The following is an 18,652-nucleotide window of genomic DNA, read 5'->3' as shown; positions in this document are numbered from 1 at the left end:
CTCCGCCGCCCGGGTTCAAGTGATTCTCCTGCCTCAGCCTCCCATGTAGCTGGGGCTACAGGTGCGTGCCACCACGCCTGGCTAAGTTTTTATATTTTTAGTAGAGAGGGTGTCACCATGTTAGCCAGGATGGTCTTGATCTCCTGCGTGATCCGCCCACCTCGGCCTCCCAAAGTGCTGGGATTACAGGCATGAGCCACTGCACCCAACAGAGTCTGTTAAGTTTTGCCTAAACTTCCATTTTTTAGGGATCTTTGCTGTGATTGATACATATTAAGTTGCTCATCTCAAAAATGTATTAACCTTCGTTGAATTACAGACTGTATACCTTCTCACTTGTATGATTTTTTTATTTTTATTTTTTGAAACAGTCTCTCCCTCTGTTGCCCAGGCTGGAGTGCAATGGTGCAATCTTGGCTCATTGCAACCTCCGCCTCCTAGGTTCAAGCGATTCTCCTGCCTCAGCCCCCGGACCTGAAGACATTTTTTAATATAAAATACCTAGAAATATCCTGGGCGCAGTCGCTCACACCTGTAGTCCCAGCACTTTGGGAGGCTGAGGTGGGCAGATCACTTGAGGTCGGGAGTTTGAGACTAGCGTGACCATCATGGAGAAGCCCCATCTCTACTAAAAACACAAAAAAGAAATTAGCTGGGCATGGTGGCGCATGCCTGTAATCCTAGCTACTTACGAGGCTGAGGCAGGAGAATCGCTTGAATCCGGGAAGTGGAGGTTGTGGTGAGTCGAGATCGTGCCATTGCACAGCAGCCTGGGCAGCAAGAGTGAAACTCCATCTCAAAGAAAAATACGGGATGAAAAATAATATACGTCATTTTGAATGTATAGCTGAACATAAGAAGTAAGGAAAATCCCTAGAGGGAACTAAAGAACCCAGAATAGTGAGCCTGAACTATTAATAGGTAACTGTGGCATGTTTTGCCAGTCTCAGTAACACACGGGTTTTACCACACAATGCCATTAAGCCCAGTTATGTCAGCACTTTTGGGAGGCTGAGGTGGGAGGATCCTTTGATCTCAGGAGTTTGAGATCAGCCTAGGCAACATAGTGAGACCTCGTCTCTACAAAAAATAAAATTAGCCAGATGTGGTGGCACATGCCTGTGGTCCCAGCTACTCAGGAGGCTGAGGCAGGAGGATTGCTTGAGCCTGGGAGGTTGAGGCTGCAGTGAGCCGAGATCACAACACTGCACTCCAGCCTGGGTGACGGCAAGACTGTCTCAAACAAAACCAAAAAACCCAAACAAAAAGATTGGAACTGAGATCTTATGTAAGCTTGCCCTTTTAAAAATGTTGCACCTTCAGGGAAAGGGTGAACTAGAATAAATCTTCCCACTGACCGTTTTTTTTTTTTTTTTTTTTTTTTTGGAGGCGGAGTCTCACTCTGTCAGGGTTGGAGTATAGTGGCGAGATCTTGGCTCACTGCAACCTCTGCCTCCCAGGTTCAAGCAATTCTGTCACAGCCTCCCAGGTAGCTGGGATTAGAGACATGCACCACCACGCCTGGCTAATTTTTGTATTTTTAGTAGAGACGGAGTTTCACCATGTTGAACAGGCTGGTCTCGAACTCCTGACCTCACTCAAGTGATCTGCCTGCCTCGGCCTCCCAAAGTGCTGGGATTACAAGCATGAGCCACCACACCTGACCCCACTGACTTTTGAACACAGTATTCTTACTATATGGGTTTAGAGAGATACATTTAGTAAGGGTAAAAAGAATTGCAAATCTTAAATTTTATTCAGTGGTTTTACCATTAGTAATATAGTAGTAATATTATATTGTAGGGTTGTTATTATCTTATGAGTATTATCAAAATAAAGCAAATCAGTGAATAATGTTTTTAGGAACTAAAAATTTGGTTAAGAGAGAAGAGATACATGTTTAAAATAAGATGAGAAAAGATCTTTTAATAGTATATTTGAATTGAAGATGTCAATGTGAACTCATTTTTTAACAAAAAAAATCTCCTAGTTTCATCCACAAAAAAATCTAAAAACAATGACTCCCCAATAGCGATAAGCACACCTAGCTCCTAGATACTGGTTTCTCTCTCTCTCTTTTTTTTTTTTTTATGGAGTCTCACTCTGTCGCCTAAGCTGGAGTGCAGTGGCACAATCTCGGCTCACTACAAGCTCTGCCTCCCGGGTTCACGCCACTCTCCTGCCTCAGTCTCCCGAGTAGCTGGGACTACAGGTGCCCGCCACCACACCTGGCTAATTTTTTTGTATTTTTAGTAGAGACGGGGTTTCACCGTGTTAGCCAGGATGGTCCTGTTCTCCTGACCTCGTGATCTGCCCACCTCGGCATCCGCCCACCTCGGCCATCTAAAGTATTGGGATTACAGGCGTGAGCCGCCGCGCCCAGCTACTCCTAGATACTGCTTTCTAACTACCATTCCTCATCAAAAGGAACCAGAGCTTCTTTGAGAAATAATCAATTTTGCATTCTTCAGTAAGACAAGAAATAAAAATTGTAAGAATTGGAAAGGCAGAAAAAAACTGCTGTTATTTGGCCAGGGGCAGTGGCTCGTGCCCATGATCCCAGAACTTTGGGAGGCTGAGGCAGGAAGATCACTTGAGGCCAGGAGTTCAAGACCAGCCTGGGCAACAAAAGAGGACCCCTGCCTCTACAAAAAATCTTTGTAGCCAGGCCTGGTGGCACCTGCCTGTAGTCCCAGCTATTCAGGAGGCTGAGGTGGGAGCATTGCTTGAGCCCAGAAGTTCAGTATTGCAGTGAGCTGTGAATGCACCACTGCACTGCAGCCTGAGTGACACAGCGAGACCCTGTCTCAAAAAACAAATGAAACCCCTTCTGTTATTTATAGGCAATACAATTATCTACATAGAAAATCCAAGAAAGCAACAAATTAATAGGACTAATAAGAGTTCATCAAGGTTGCTGGATATAAAATGGATATATAAAGATGAAAACAAAATATAAAATTATTGTAAATTGTGCGTGTGTGTGTGTGTGTGTATTTTTTTTTTTTGGAGACGGAGTTTTGCTCTTTCGCCCAGGCTGGAGTGCAGTGGCACAATCTTGGCTCACGGCAACCTCTGCCTTCTGGTTTCAAGCAATTCTCCTGCCTCAGCCTCCAGAGTAGCTGGGATTACAGGTGTGTGCCACCATGCCCGGCTAATTTTTGTATTTTTAGTGGAGACGAGGTTTCACCATGTTTGCCAGGCTTATACTTCTGACCTCATGGTCTCGAACTTCTGACCTCATAATCCACCCGCCTCGGTCTCCCAAAGTGCTGGGATTACAGGCATGAGCCACTGTGCCCAGCCCTTTTTTTTTTTTTTAATTGAGACGGAGTCTTGCTCTGTTGCCTAGGCTGGAGTGCAATGGCGCTATGTTGGCTCACTGCAACCTCCACCTCCCGGATTCAAGCGATTCTCCTGCCTCAGCCTCCTGAGTATCTGGGATTACAGGCGTGAGTCACCATGCCCAGCTAATTTTTGTATTTTTAGTAGAGACGGCATTTTTCCATGTTGGCCAGGCTGGTCTCAAACTCCTGACCTCGTGATCTGCCCGTCTCAGCCTCCTAAAGTGCTGGGATTACAAGTGTTAGCCACCATGCCCAGCCATATATTTTTAGTCTCAAAAAAATATGAAATACAGGCCAGGTGTGGTAGCTCAAGGCTTGTAATCCCAGCACTTAGGGAGGTGGAGGCAGGCAGATCACTTGAGGCCAAGAGTTCGAGACCAGCCTGGCCAACATAGCAAAACCCCATCTCTACTAAAAATACAAAAATTAGCTGGGCATGGTGGCATATGCCTGTAATCCTGACTACTCAGGAGGCTGGGACACGAGAATCGCTTGAACCTGGGAGTTAGAGGTTGTGAGCCGAGATCACACCACTGCACTCCAGCCTGGGTGACAGAGCGAGACTGTCTCAAAATAAATAAGAGATGCATTTATCAACATGAAAAAAATCTGAAACAATAATGCTATGTGAAAAAAACAAATTGAAGATAAATATATATGATGTAATATTTATGTATTTATGTAATGCAAAATAATAGTGTATATTACCTATGGATATATGCACATATCATAAAAATGCAAAAGCACGTATGGAAATAATACCAAGTTCAGGGTAGAAATCTCTAGTGAGACGAAGAAGGGAAATAGGACTTATTAGGTGTTCATGGGGGCTTCAATTATATTTATTTTGTTTTAATAAACTCAGTGTCATGCAGTGGGTGTCATTATGTTTTATATGCCTGACATAATTTATAATTTAAATTGTTTGTATGAATTATCTTTATTTTACAGTTAAATGATACAAGGTAAAATATGTTTCAAAAAATCTTACACAAAAATCTAAGTTGTTATTGTTGCTAGTTCATTTACCTTTCCACCTTTCTCTACAGTATGCTAAAAATGAGGAAATATTGATGCCACATTAATACCTGATACTAAAATTAAACCACTTTTTCTTTATATGAAATCTAGCATATAACTTCTATTTCTAGCGATGTTCTGCATTTCTAAGTTTTGAAATTAATTTTTCACATGCTGTTATCTCTCATCTATTAATCATTCCCAGTGAGATGGTTGTATGTGCTGTCACTGACACTAAAGAGTGATACATATTGTTAAAAATGAAATATCACTCTTTTCGTTATTCTCTGTATAGGCCTCAGCTGCCTAGTGACCTACTAATGTTAGAATTAAATGACCCTGTCATCTTTTCCAGATAAATGCGGTACGTGCAATAGTTCCTAATAAGAGCAACAATGAAATCATCCTGGTTTTGCAGCACTTTGATAACTGTGTGGACAAAACAGTACAAGCATTCATGGAAGGTAATCCTGACTTAATTTTAAAAATAAATTTATATTTGCTCAAATAGAATTTGCTTCAGACTTTTATAACATTCAGCAATTCAGTGATTCATAGATGATATAGCAGACCCCATGAAAACGTAACATACCATGTACGTTTGACGATACCTCTTTCAGCCCTAGAAGCTGAAACAAGCTATGTGGTGTCTGTAATAAGAGGCAAGCTGAGGAGACTCCATTGTTTCACGCTAAATGTTCTCTAATGGTATTTAAGAGGAAATCATGTGGCCAGTGGTATAAGGGACTTGATTGGACTTGGGTTGAATAAGAATTTAAGAGACTCTTAATAACAAAGTAGTGATTCAGTGGCTCACCAACAGATGGCAAATTCAAGGACTCAGTATTGTCTTCCGGATTATAATATCGTTAGTTTGGCTGTGGCAAGTGACTCAAATGTGTGGGTTTGAATTTCCTTGTCTAATACGTAGAAGAATGGCAGGCTTAGTCAACCCTTCAGATTTATAACATTGAGAAGTGTTTTATAAACTTCCTTCCATGTAACCTGTTGGAGAAAAACTATCTGAAGCTATTGCGTCTTTGAATAGCAACATCAGGTTAGGTCTCCCTGTTTTTATTTTCCTGAATCTGCCAACATAGGATACACAAGTTTGAATATTGTAAAGTTTTTCTTTATCTTCATCTTTTTAAAAAATAATGTTAGCGTTTTGGTCTAGGGTAATGTACAGCTGTCTCCAAAACAACATAGCCAAGGTGGGTGTGTAACTGGAGGGGAAGGGATGGCACACTTGGCTAAAACCAATGTGCCATCCCCTTTGTATTTAGTCTAAGGTGTATGGATAAGAGAATCTTCAAAATGGCCCAGCTACGTTAGTCTCTTCTTAGAAGAACTTACTGAGGAAATTACTTGGAGAGGAGGGGTCTAAGTAGGCAGGTATTCCAAAAGGGAAGCATGGCATGATTACCTCATTACATTACTTTAGACCTGATCCTTAACTTTAACTTTTCCGTTAGGATCTTTGTAAATTCTCCAGCAATTACAAAATGGGAGGACGCTGACTCCTGCTTGACTACTGTGTGTGTGGTAGGAGACAAAATCTGTAATTGGTTTCTCTTATAGGTAGTGCCAGTGAAGTACTCAAAGAATGGACAGTAACAGGCAAGAAAAAGGTAAAATGAATTACATTTAAACGCGTGATGATGTGTATATTGTTTTTAAAAATTTAGACTCTGCAAAAATGTTTGAAAGAAAAGGTTTACATACATATCTTCAGTTTACCTGGTTAAAAAACGTCTTTGGCCGGGTGCAGTGGCTCACACCTGTAATCCCAACACTTTGGGAGGCCAAGGCAGGTGGATCACTTGAGGTCAGGGGTTCAAGACCAGCCTGGCCAACATGGTGAGGCCCCGTCTCTACTAAAAAATAGAAAAAATTAGCCAGGTGTGGTGGCACGTGCCTGTAATCCCAGTTACTCAGGAGGGTGAGGCAGGAGAATAACTTGAACCCAGGAGGCAGAGGTTGCAGTGAGCCGAGATTGGGCCACTGCACTCCAACCTGGGTGACAGAGTGAGACTCCATCTCAAAAAACAAAAAAATTCTTTGACACTGAAACATAGCTGTGTCTCACAGAGTACCACACAGTCCTCTCCATGTGATTTAAGGCAGGAAACAATGACTTTGCCATGGTGCAGTTATTAGACGGGTGAAAAAGAGAGCAAATCAAGGAAAGCAGGAGAAAGCGATCTCATTGAGTGGTTTTCAACCATATTCATACTATAAATCAGTTAAAACAGTTCAGATTTTTGGTCAGACAACTGGCTTGTAGTCCTGATATTAATGAGCTTTGACATAAAGCTGTTAGATACTGGCCAGGCACGGTGGCTCATCCCTGTAATCCCGGCACTTTGGGAGGCTGAGGTGGGAGGATCACTTGTGCCCAGGAGTTCAAGCCTGGGCAACATGAATGAGACCCGATCTCAAAAAAAAAAAAAGCTATTAGGTGCCTTGCAGAGGGGTCTGAAGTTCCACTTTGGGAGGTAGAAGGCACTCAGGCTATGAGATCAGTCAGAACTGGATTCCTACCCTGTTCCACTATCTACTGGCATTGTGACTGGTATTGGTTAACATTTGTGCCTTAGTTTTCTCATCTCTAAAATAGAAAAATAGTTCTAATAAATACAAATACATAATACAATGCCTAACATATTAGTTCTCGTTCCTTTCTCCTTATTTACTTAAAATCAGATGCTTTTCCCAAAGGATACCAGCTGGTCTCAAAATTCTTCCCACAGCTCTGCACTGTAAAGGTAACCCCTTTAGGAAATGCTTGAAGTATGGATTTTAATCAAGTATCTCTGTGAAATCTGTTTGGGGTGTTCTTTTCTTTATTAAGTCAGTGCTGGAGTTCTGAAATGCTTTCTTGATGACTCTTACATCACTTTTTAGGAGTCCTGTCAGGTCTTGAACAAAAACCAGGCTTGGCCTCAGCGACGCTTGAGAATTTTTTCCAAGGGTTACCTAATAATATACATATTCTCCTGAAGCTCTTCATACCTGTAGTTTTGAATATTTGTTTAACTTCTTCCCGCTGCTTTCAACCTACATAGATAACTGTGAGTGTCCTGGAAAACACCAGTTTCTTCTTTTTTTCTTTTCTTTTTTTTTTTTTTTTTTTTTTTTTTTGAGATGGAGTTTTACTCTGTCGCCCAGGCTGGAGTGCCATGGCGCGATCTCGGCTCACTGCAGCCTCCGCCTCCTGGGTTCAAGCAATTCTCATACCTCAGCATCCTACGTAGGGCGGGACTACAGGTGCGTGCCACTGCGCCTGGCTAATATTTGTATTTTTTAGTAGAGACAGGGTTTCACCATGTTGGCTAGGCTGGTGTCGAACGCCTGACCCCAAGTGATCTGCCCACTTTGGCCTCCCAAAGTACTGGAATTACAGGCATGAGCCACCACACCCAGCCAACACCAGTTTCTTAATTTATTAGCCCAGGATTATAAGTTATTAGTGATATAAGATGTGCATGGAGCTGGAAGAGGATGTGTGTTAGAGACACAGACATTCCTTAAAATTTGGAGAAAGAAATATGGCTTCAGTTTAGCAGTCCCAAATGCACAAATCCAGTCCAGTCCACTTAACTGCTGGGATTAGTCCAATAGGATGTGACTGTGAGTGGGATAGTTATGATATACATGACCCAATGATATGAAAACTTAGCCAGTTCACGTGGGGGAAAGTGAGAAAAAGAAAGATGAGGCCGGGCACGGTGGTTCACGCCTGTGATGCCAACATTTTGGGAGGTCGAGGCAGGTGGATCACTGGAGGTCAGGGGTTTGAGACCAGCCTAGCCAACATGGTGAAACCCCATCTCTACTAAAAATACAAAAAAATTAGCTGGGTGTGGTCGCACATGCCTGTAATCCCAGCTACTCGGGAGGCCAAGGCAGGAGAATCGCTTGAACCTGGGAGGTGGAGGTTGCAGTGAGCCAAGATGGCACCATTGCATTCCAGCCTGGGCAACAAGAGCGAAACTCCGTCTCCAAAAAAAAAAAAAAAAAAAAAAAAAGAAAGATGAGAGCTGTTAAGGAGAAAAGTTTATCTAGAGTTCAGTCATGTTTCCGCTAGAGAGGGCCACAGAAAGGACTTGGGGAAAAATTGATTCAGTTATTATCAGCCTAGCCTTAGGAATAGAATTAGGTGTTGCCAGTGGAGCTACGAGTTTGACAAAACAAAAGGTAAAGGACTTTTGTTTGTTTATTTTAACTTTACTATTTGCCTATGCAATATACTCACATGGCTCAGAATTCAAAAGTACAAGAGTTAATACACTGAAACATCTTTTTTTTTTTTTTTTTTTTTTTTTTTTTTTTTTTTGAGATGGAGTGTCACTCTGTTGCCCAGGCTGGAGTGCAGTGGTGCAAGCTCAGCTCACTGCACCCTCCACCTCCCAGGTTTAAGTGATTCTCCTGCCTCAGCCTCCCGAGTAGGTGGGATTACAGGCATGTGCCACCACATCTGGCTGATTTTTGTATTTTTTATTAGAGATGGGGTTTCGTCATATTGGCCAGGCTGGTCTCGAACTCCTGACCTCAGGTGATCCACCTGCCTTGGCCTCCCAAAGTGTTGGGATTACAGGCGTAAGCCACTGCACCCACCCAATACACTGAAACATCTTTATCCCATCTCTGTTCCCCAGCCATTTGGTTCTCCACCCCCAAAGCAAACAGTATTTTCAATTTCTTATATATCTTTCAAGATATTTTATGCATATATAAGTAAATAAGACCATTCTCCTCTTTGCCTGCTTCCTTTTTTCATGTAATATATCTTGGAGCTTATTCCATGTCTCAATATATAAAGAGCTTTCTTGTTTTTATGGATACATAGTCATCCTACTGTTCGGATGTGCCACAGTTTATTTAAGCAGTCACCTATTGATCAACATTTGGGTTGTTTCTAATCCTGTGCTATTAATAGTGATACTGCAATGAATAACCTTGTGTATATATAGAAATCACTTTGCATATGTGTTATTCTCATCTTGAATAAATTCCTAGAAGTAGAATTGCTAGTCAAAGAGTATGTGCATTTGTAATTTTGATAAGCATTACTAGATTGTCATGGAGAGTACCACTTTACACTCCCAGAAGTAATACATGAAGTGGCTGTTTCTGTATACCCTCAACCTTTATCAATTCTACAGTGTTAACATACTTTTTGACCTTTGCTAATCTAATAGATGAAAAATGATAATTGCAGTGCAGTTTTAATTTATATATCTCTTATTAGACTGAGGTTGCATATCATTCTATATACTTACAGCTTATACTGTTTTTTTTCTATGGGATTATTTTGCTTTTTCTGAGAACTCTGTATATATTTAGCTCTTTGACTATAAGCTGCACATATTTTTTTCACATTTTGTAATCTATCTTTTGATTTTGTTTAAGGTGGGTTTCGTCATGAAGAAATGTTTTATATTTATGTGTTTGAGTTTATCTAAAGTATAGGATTTTACATAGTAAAATTTTATTTTAGGCAATAGTTCAGCATATGTGAAAATATTAAATTTCTGAAAGAACATACAAGAAATTGGTAACACTGGTTACCTTTGAGTAGCTAGAGTTACCTCTCTAGGTTGCGGGGGAATTTTTTTTTTTTTCTTTTCTTTTTCAAATTCTTAATAACTTTAGAACAAAAAGAAGAAAAACAAACCGAAACCTGCCGCAGAACCAAGTAACAGCATCCCAGATTCCAGTAAATCAGTTTCCATTCAAGAGGAACAGTCTGTGCCTTCCTCAGAGAAAGGTGGTATGAATGGCTACCATGTCAATGGTGCCATCAATGACACTGAGTCTATGGACTCACTCAGTGAAGGTTTGGAGACACTTTCAATAGATGCCAGAGAATTGGAGGATCCCGAGTCTGCCATGCTAGATACGCTGGATAGAACAGGTGAGTTTATTAACAGATTTTGAAAAAGTTGCATTCAGTTGAAAAACAGAGGTCTCCTCTTTGAGAAAGCAATCAATTAAATCTAGTTAGTCTTTTTTTATCCAGTGCTTGCTGATTAGTCTTTTTACTTTTTAGTTTTTGTTACTTTTTGTCTGAGTCACATTTTGTAATTATCAAAGGCCTAGAAAAAAATACAATTTTTTTTTTTTTTTTTTTTTTTGAGACGAAATCTCGCTCTGTCGCCCAGGCTGAAGTGCAGTGGCGCGATTTCAGCTCACTGCAAGCTCCACCTCCCGGGTTCACGCCATTCTTCTGCCTCAGCCTCCCGAGTAGCTGGGACTACAGGCGCCTGCCACCACGCTTGGCTAATCTTTTGTATTTTTTTAGTAGAGATGGGGTTTCACCATGTTAGCCAGGATAGTCTTGATCTCCTGACCTCGTGATCTGCCTGCCTCAGCCCCCCAAAGTGCTGGGATTACAGGCGTTGGCCATCGTGCCTGGCTGAAAAAATACAATTCTTGTTCCATTATATTTTAACTCTTGTCTAAATCAGTCTTGTGGAAATCATCTAACTTGAACTCTAGTGTTCCATTATTGGAACACTGAGCATGTGGGAGTTACTCATATCCTACTGCTCAAGGTCATCGCCAAGATCTGATTTTTCCACTCATGCAAAAATTCAAAATATTGCAGCCTCCGGCATAAATGGGTTAATAGCAGAGAAATACCTCAGTATTTAGAGACTACAGAAGGTGACTTTAAGTTGTTTTTTAAAAATTGTGGACTTATTCAGGAAGGTGATGATGTTATTATTATTCTAAGACCCAACACAGTGAGAAATATATAATAATAATGATAATTTCAGCTTTTGTGAGAACTAGGTTGTTGGTTTTTATAGTCTCATTTGTTTTCTAGTGAAGAATTAAGATTAGTGTTAGTTGTAAATTCACATATCTTGTACCTTTCTTTGTTAACCATTTTTTTGAGGGTAAGATACTGGAAATTTCTCTTTTAAAACATTACTTGTTAATCCAGTTCCCCTGCCCTGCTGCTCCTGGCTTTAGAAGTGTAATGCCAATGTAAGATTTATGCTGTGCTGTTTAGGTGTTCTTTTATTGATTAGTATACACACATACACAAAAAAAGACTTAGAGAAGAACATTGCACTGTCTCAAACCAACAATAGCCAGTGGTTTCCATTTTTTTCTGAACTAGCTTTCCTCTCCTTTCCTAACTCTTCCTAACTTATTACACTTCTGTCCCCTAGAGCGTTGTTGTTTGTTTGTTTGTTTGTTTGTTTGTTTGTTTTGAGAGACCCGGTCTCTCTCTGTTGCCCAAGCTGGTCTTAAACTCCTGGGCTCAGGTGATCCTCCTGCCTCAGCTTCCTGAATAGCCGGGATTACTGGAGTGAACCACCATGCCTGGCCCCTAAAGCTTTTTAAATTCTTCTTTCCTCGAGAGAGTGTAAAACTCTTTTTTTCTTAACATGGAGGCTTGCAGAAGTTGGTGATACTGACTTTCTTTGATTCCTTGTGCCAGTTACAGAGAAACTACCAAGCTACAAAGAAGCCACAGAGCCACAGGGATTGAGCTCCCTATCTAAAGATGTGTTGCCACAGACTCTTCTCTTCATTCCGGACGCCATTTAAGGCTAAGCCCGAAGCTGCCGATAGCCATACCCAGCTGATTCTGATCTTTGTTCTATTGTTTCAGTTGGTTTTGTTTACAGTCTTTTAAGAGGCATGGTTTTGCCTCAAACATTTTTACCTGTTTTCTTTGTGTACTTAAGAATGATTGGTTTACTCCTAAATTGTGCTCTAAAGTACAGTCCTCTTTCTTGGACAGGATCCATGCTGCAGAATGGTGTCTCTGATTTTGAGACCAAGTCTTTGACTATGCACTCTATTCAGAATCCTCAACAACCCAGGAATGCTGCCAAATCTCTCTCAAGACCTACCACAGAAACTCAGTTTTCAAATATGGGGATGGAAGATGTTCTCCTCTCCACCAATAAAAAGCTAAGTAAGTCAGAGGCTCACCTGTGAGAGAAAATGAAAAATCTGTGTTTTTGGCTAAAGAGGGCAAATTGTTGCCATAAATAAGGTTTCAGAAGGGCATCAGTTAATACTTTTTCCATTTTCCAGACGGTGACTGACTACTCAGCCCTTCCCCTAACCTTTGTGTACACAGTTGGAGTCTGAAAGTAGTTTAAATGCTGTACAATCTACTTATGACGACCCGTTTTGTGAATCAAAGTCAAACTCTACTGCCAGAATGACTTATCTGCTAACATTAACCTGTTTCTTTATTTGCTTTATTGCAACGTTTTTGTGCTATTTCTTTCATTTTTATCTCCTGGTTGACCCAACAAGTAAAAGCTCTACCTTCTCTGACATTGACTTTTTTTTTTCCCCGAGACTGAATCTCACTCTGTTCCCCAGGCTGGAGTGTAGTGGCGCAGTCTTGGCTCACTGCAAGCTCCACCTCCCAGGTTCATGCCATTCTCCTGCCTCAGCCTACCGAGTAGCTGGGACTACAGGCGAGTGCCACCACGCCTGGCTAATTTTTTTGTATTTTTAGTAGAGATGGGGTTTCGCGGTGTTAGCCAGGATGGTCTCGATCTCCTGACCTCGTGATCCGCCTGTCTCGGCCTCCCAAAGTGCTGGAATTACAGGCGTGAGCCACCGCACCCAGCCAACATTGACATTTTAAAGAAATATTTTCACTCCTCTTCATAACTTCATGCTCTTACTGAGCTAGAGTCCTCTGACAGACTCTAGCTTTAAGTAAGATCATTTTCTCTTAAGTATGTGGCATTGACTGGTGATAGCTCTTTGCTTAAAAAAAAAAAAAAAAAAAACAAACTACAATAATCATTTAAACAAACAGCCAGTAATTCAGCAGACAGAGATAATAGCCTGTGTTTCCTATATCTGAGTTTCATACATCTAAGCATGGTGGTCCACTCCACTAAACAAATGAAACATAGAAACATAAAGGACACTTGTAATCAGTAGCTCTTTATGGAATTATTTATTACACATGAGCCAAATTTTAATTAGGTAAGCTCCCCTTTTTCATTGTTCTGGTAGCCCTCAGCCTGTTGCAGATCAGCAAGTTTGAGACTATCCAATCAAGCCTATATATATATACATATATATACATATATATATATGCATAAGGCTTGAAAGCTTTTAGGTAGATTCTAAAAAAATCAAGTTGAGATGAGGAAGAATTTAAATTAAAAAATTGGAAATGCATATCTTGGCATAGTTAGAAACTTTTTAGATCCATGTTTCCAGCAATCAATTATATATGTAATTTGGGGATTGGTGAATATAGAAAGGTAAATAGAACTCTTGGAAATTGGTTAAGATGTGTTGAGTAGGTAAATGCAGTCCATCTTTTTCTACAAAGCTGGCTTCCTCATATATACAGTGCTTCGAAGTGTACTATACAGAGAGAACATTTTAATTTTGTAATGTCCACATGGTGAATTATATTCTATTAAATCCTGTAACTTAGGGAATTTTGAAAATTTGGTACCTTTTTTAAAGTCTTTTTTCTCTGTTTCATTTCATTTTGGATAGTTTGTAAAATTGCTGTCTTCAACTGTATTCATCTTTTAAGTTTCTATTCTGCTGTTAATTCTATGCAGTATATTTCTCATCTCTGGCATTGTTTTATTTGTCTCTAGAAGTGCAACTGGGGTCTTTTAAGATATCTTCCATGTCTCTTCTTACCATGCTTATGCTTTCCTCTACCTTCTTGAACATATGGTATCTTTTTTTTTTTTTTTTTTTTTGAGATGGAGTTTCACTCTCGTCGCCCAGGCTGAAGTGCAATGGTGTGATTTCAGCTCACTGAAACCTCCACCTCCCAGTGATTCTCCTGCCTCAGCCTCCCGAGTAGCTGGGATTACAGGTGCGTGCCACCACACCCAGCTGATTTTGTATTTTTAGTAGAGATAGGGTTTCACCATGCTGGCCAGGCTGGTCTTGAACTCCTGGCCTCAGGTGATCCACCCACCTTGGCCTCCCAAAGTGCTGGGATTACAGGCGTGAGCCACCACACCTGGCCCTATGGTATCTAATTATAATAGCTGTTTGATGTCCTTTTCTACTCAATTCTATCATCTGTGTCATTTCCGCATCTGCCTCTGTGATTGATTTTTTCTCTTCCTTATAGGTCATATTTTTCTGTTTCTTTTAAGCTTTTTTAGGTGGGACTAGAGCAGCCTTTTGTTTAGAGCTAATTTTGCCCTGTTGCTGAGGCAGTATCCTTCCAACTACTCTGCCTGCCATATATTGTGAGGTTTTTCCACTCTGGCTGGTGTGAGCACAAACTGTCCCTGGCCTGGTGAGCTCTGGGGATTGTTCTGCCTAGTTTTTTTGTTTTATTTTGTTTTGTTTTGTTGGTGTTTTTGTTTTGTTTTGTTTTGTTTTTTTTTGCCTGTTGTCTTTCCAGTCTTGGGTAGTTTCTTTATACTCATGTACTGGCCCACACTCAGAGTCCTCTGTGGATCTCTGTGCAGCTCTCTCGTGTGTAGCTCTTTCCTCACCAATACTCTGCCCCAGAATTTCAGCCATCTTGGCCTCTCCAAATTTCCAACTTTGTCCCTTCAATTCAGGGAGTCCACCAGGCTGTTTGGGATTTCTCCTCCCTGCATTGTAGCCTAGAAACTATTGAGGCAGCAAGTTGGGGCAATCATAGGCCTCACTTCATTTGTTTCTGTTGTCTCGGGAAAAGTACTACCTGTTACACATTGTCTGAAAACCATTGTTTCATATATGTTGTCTTTGTATGTTTTTAGTTGTTTAAGATAGAAGAATAAATCCAATTATTATTATTCCATCTTGACCAGGATCCTTTTTTTTTTTCCAAAAATCTATAAAAACATGTTTTCCTCATTGGGGAAGGTGGTTATTTAGGGAAGATTCTTAGTCTACATGACATTTGGCTTTGGTGTTCAGATCCAACTTTCAAGTTACCTATATAATTATTCTTTTTTTTTTAATCTTTCGGTTTTTTTCCCCAAGGTTCCAATATTGAAAAATCTGTAAAAGACCTCCAGCGCTGCACAGTGTCTCTTGCACGGTATCGAGTAGTAGTTAAAGAAGAGATGGATGCCTCCATTAAGAAAATGAAACAAGCCTTTGCTGAATTGGAGAGCTGGTAAGTTAAACTGCATTTGATATCAGTAGCATAAAAATGATCATATATAAATATAAAGATGGTCAGCCATTCCCCAAGTTCTTTCATTCATGACTAACTACATAGTGGGAGAGACTTATAAATCCTATGGTATATTTAGCTTTCTGCTTTGTTCTATTTCTCTTGGTCACAGTGTGAGAATGGTACAGATAACTCAACAATGCTGTAGAAATGAGCTGGAGTTTAATATTGTTTGAAAAGGGACACATAATTATAGAGTAGATCATATACTCTAAAGTCTCCTTTTAAACCAAGATCCTATAACAAATGACATGATGTTTTTAAACAAAATTATAAAGTAGAAAAAATCTATCTTTGCTTTCCTACCTTCTTCCATCCTTTTTAATGTATGCCACTCCAATAAAGTGCCCTTTTATTAATTATTATTATTATTGTTTTTTGAGACAGGGTCTTGCTCTGTCTGTCACCCAGGCTGGAATGCTATGGCATGATCACATCTCACTGTAGCCTCAGCCTCCTGGGCTCCAGCAATCCTCCCACCTCAGCCTCCCAAGTAGCTGGTACTACAGGCATGTACCACCACACCTGGCTCATTTTTTAATTTTTAAATATTTTGTAGAGATGTGGTCTCACTATGTTGCCCAGGCCAGTCTTGAACTCCTGGGCTCAAGTGATCTGCCTGAAGCTGGGTAATTTATAATGAATAGAGATTTATTTTTTACAGTTTTGGAGTCTGAGAAATTCAAGGTCAAGGGGCCCACATCTTGGCAAGGACCTTGCTGTGTCATTCCATGGCAGATGGCAGAAGGACAAGGGAGCATGCATGGGACAGCCAGAGAGGGCCAAACTCAGTTTTCTAATGAACCCACTCTCTCAATAACAAAATTAATTTATTTGTGGGACTCTCCCCTCATGACCTAATCATCTCTTAAAGGTCCCACCTCTCACCACTGTAGCATTGAGGATTAAGTTTCCAACACACGAGCTTTGGGGATCACATTCAAACCATAGCAATATTCTAATGTTTCCTGGAACACTAAAGCTGTTTTAACTGTTAGATATTAAGGTGTTAACTGATATTTTTGTTTTGTTTTGTTTTGTTTTTTGAGACGGAGTCTCTCTCTGTCGTCTAGGCTGGAGTGGAATGGCCCAATCTTGGCTCACTGCAACCTCCGCCTCCCAGGTTCCAGCGATTCTCCTGCCTCAGCCTCCCAGAGTAGCTGGGACTACAGGCATGTGCCACCATGCCCGGCTAATTTTTTGTGTGTTTTTAGTAGAGACGGGGTTTCACCATGTTGGCCAGGCTGGTCTCGAACTCCTGACCTCAGGTGATCTGCCCATCTCTGCCTCCCAAAGTGCTGGATTACAGGAGTGAGCCACCGTGCCCAGCTGGTGTTAACAGATGTTTAAACTCTAGCTTCTTTGTGGGAGGTATTTTATAAGGGATTTTTTTGAAACTAGAAAAGATTTAAGGACCATATTAAAATGACAGGAAGACAAGCAGCTAGGTTGATGTTTTGAGACTTAGAACTTGTTCATTATACTTATTTTTAGTAACTGTCTAGATCTGAAATATGACAGGAAGTGTTCATGAAAAGAACAAACAAACCATCCATACTTTCTTGCTGCCTGTAGACTGTTCCCTCAGGTTATACCTAACTGTGTCTCTGTTCACAAATTTAGTCTAGTCACTTCTGCCACAACATATAAGAGATAGAGGAGAGTGTAGGTTCCCTCAGTCCTCCTGGTCTCTGGAATTGCAGAGGGGTAATTAATCAAAATGAAATAATGCCTCCAAAAAGTTAAATCATCAGAACCAAAACTTACTTTGGGGCTAGATAATTCATCTTAGTCTACCCATGCCTTGTCCTGAACTCTAAGTTTTACTTTTCAGGTTTTATGGCTAGGAATTTAATGTCATGTCTTCTGTTTTTCTCTGTTTGTTTGAGACAGGGTCTGGCTCTGTCACCCAGGCTGGAGTGCAGTGGCACAGTCATGGCTCACTGCAACCTCCACCTCCTGGGCTCAAGCCATCCTCCCACCCTCAGCCTCCCTAGTAGCTGGGACTACAAGCATGTGCCACCACACCTGGCTAATTTTTTAATTTTTTGTAGAGATGAGGTTTCACCATATTGCCCAGGCTGGTCACCAATTCCTGGGCCCAAGCAGTCCTCTCATCTAGGCCTCCCAAAGTGCTGGGATTACAGCCATGAGCCACTGCGCCCGGCTGTCTTCTGTTTTTCTTGACATGTATTTTTGCTCCTGCCAGATTACTCATCGTCTCAAAACTTAACATTCACATTTCCTCTTCCATCTACTAGTTAATGCCACTTTCCCAGCCTGAAAATGTTCTCCTATTCTCTGTATTTATCTAAATCCCACCATTTCTCCAAACTCTCCTTAAATCAAGGTCTAACTTCTGGAAATTCTTTTAGGTAACTATTTTTCCCCTTTCTGAACCTCTAGGAGGAAGCACCATGCCCTTTGCACCGCATTCTTGTCATATAAGATATTGTTGGCTTGTTTAGAAAATAAAGAGCTGGCTGGACACAGTGGCTCATGCCTGAATCCCAGCACTTTGGGAGGCCAAGGCGGGCGGATCACAAGGTCAGGAGTTCGAGACCAGCTTGGCCAACATGGTGAAACCCCATCTCTACTAAACATTCAAAAATTAGCTGGGCGTGGTGGCGTGCACCTGTAATCCCAGCTACTAGGGAGGCTGAAGCAGGAGAATCGCTTGAACCCAGGAGGTGGAGGTTGCAGTGAGCTGAGATCGCACCATTGCACTCCAGCCTGGGGATAGGGCGAGACTCCATCTCAAAAAAAAAAAAAGAAAAAAGAGCCGGGCGCGGTGGCTCATGCCTGTAATCCCAGCACTTTGGGAGGCCGAGGCGGGTGGATCACGAGGTCAGGAGATGGAGACCATCCTGGCTAACAAGGTGAAACCCCGTCTCTACTAAAAATACAAAAAGTTAGCCAGGCATGGTGGCTGGCGCCTGTAGTCCCAGCTACTCGGGAGGCTGAGGCAGGAGAATGGCATGAACCCGGGAGGAGGAGCTTGCAGTGAGCCAAGATTGCGCAACTGCACTCCAGCCTGGGCGACAGAGGTGAGACTCCGTCTCAAAAAAAAAAAAAAAAAAGAAAAGAAAAAAGAAAGAAAGAAAGAGCTAAGTGTCGTAGGTCATCACAA

The 18,652-nt window shown here is 41.2% G+C and overlaps 1 protein-coding gene across 2 annotated transcripts in view; it reads left to right on the top strand.

The window, feature by feature from the left end:
- Nucleotides 1-18,652, top strand: part of SPATS2 (spermatogenesis associated serine rich 2) — a 154,725-nt gene that overhangs the window by 111,856 nt on the left and 24,217 nt on the right. For both annotated transcript variants that reach the window (XM_030816633.1, XM_030816632.1), the window contains 5 exons: nt 4,723-4,831; nt 5,949-5,998; nt 10,026-10,287; nt 12,133-12,309; nt 15,327-15,462. In XM_030816633.1, coding sequence (XP_030672493.1) covers nt 4,723-4,831; nt 5,949-5,998; nt 10,026-10,287; nt 12,133-12,309; nt 15,327-15,462 — 734 coding nt within the window. The remainder of the gene's footprint in view (nt 1-4,722; nt 4,832-5,948; nt 5,999-10,025; nt 10,288-12,132; nt 12,310-15,326; nt 15,463-18,652) is intronic.

Source organism: Nomascus leucogenys, chromosome 8, assembly GCF_006542625.1.
Source record: "Nomascus leucogenys isolate Asia chromosome 8, Asia_NLE_v1, whole genome shotgun sequence".
Taxonomy (NCBI): domain Eukaryota; kingdom Metazoa; phylum Chordata; class Mammalia; order Primates; family Hylobatidae; genus Nomascus; species Nomascus leucogenys.
Note: the sequence above shows the minus strand (reverse complement) of the source record. Positions and strands in the feature narration are given on the sequence as shown.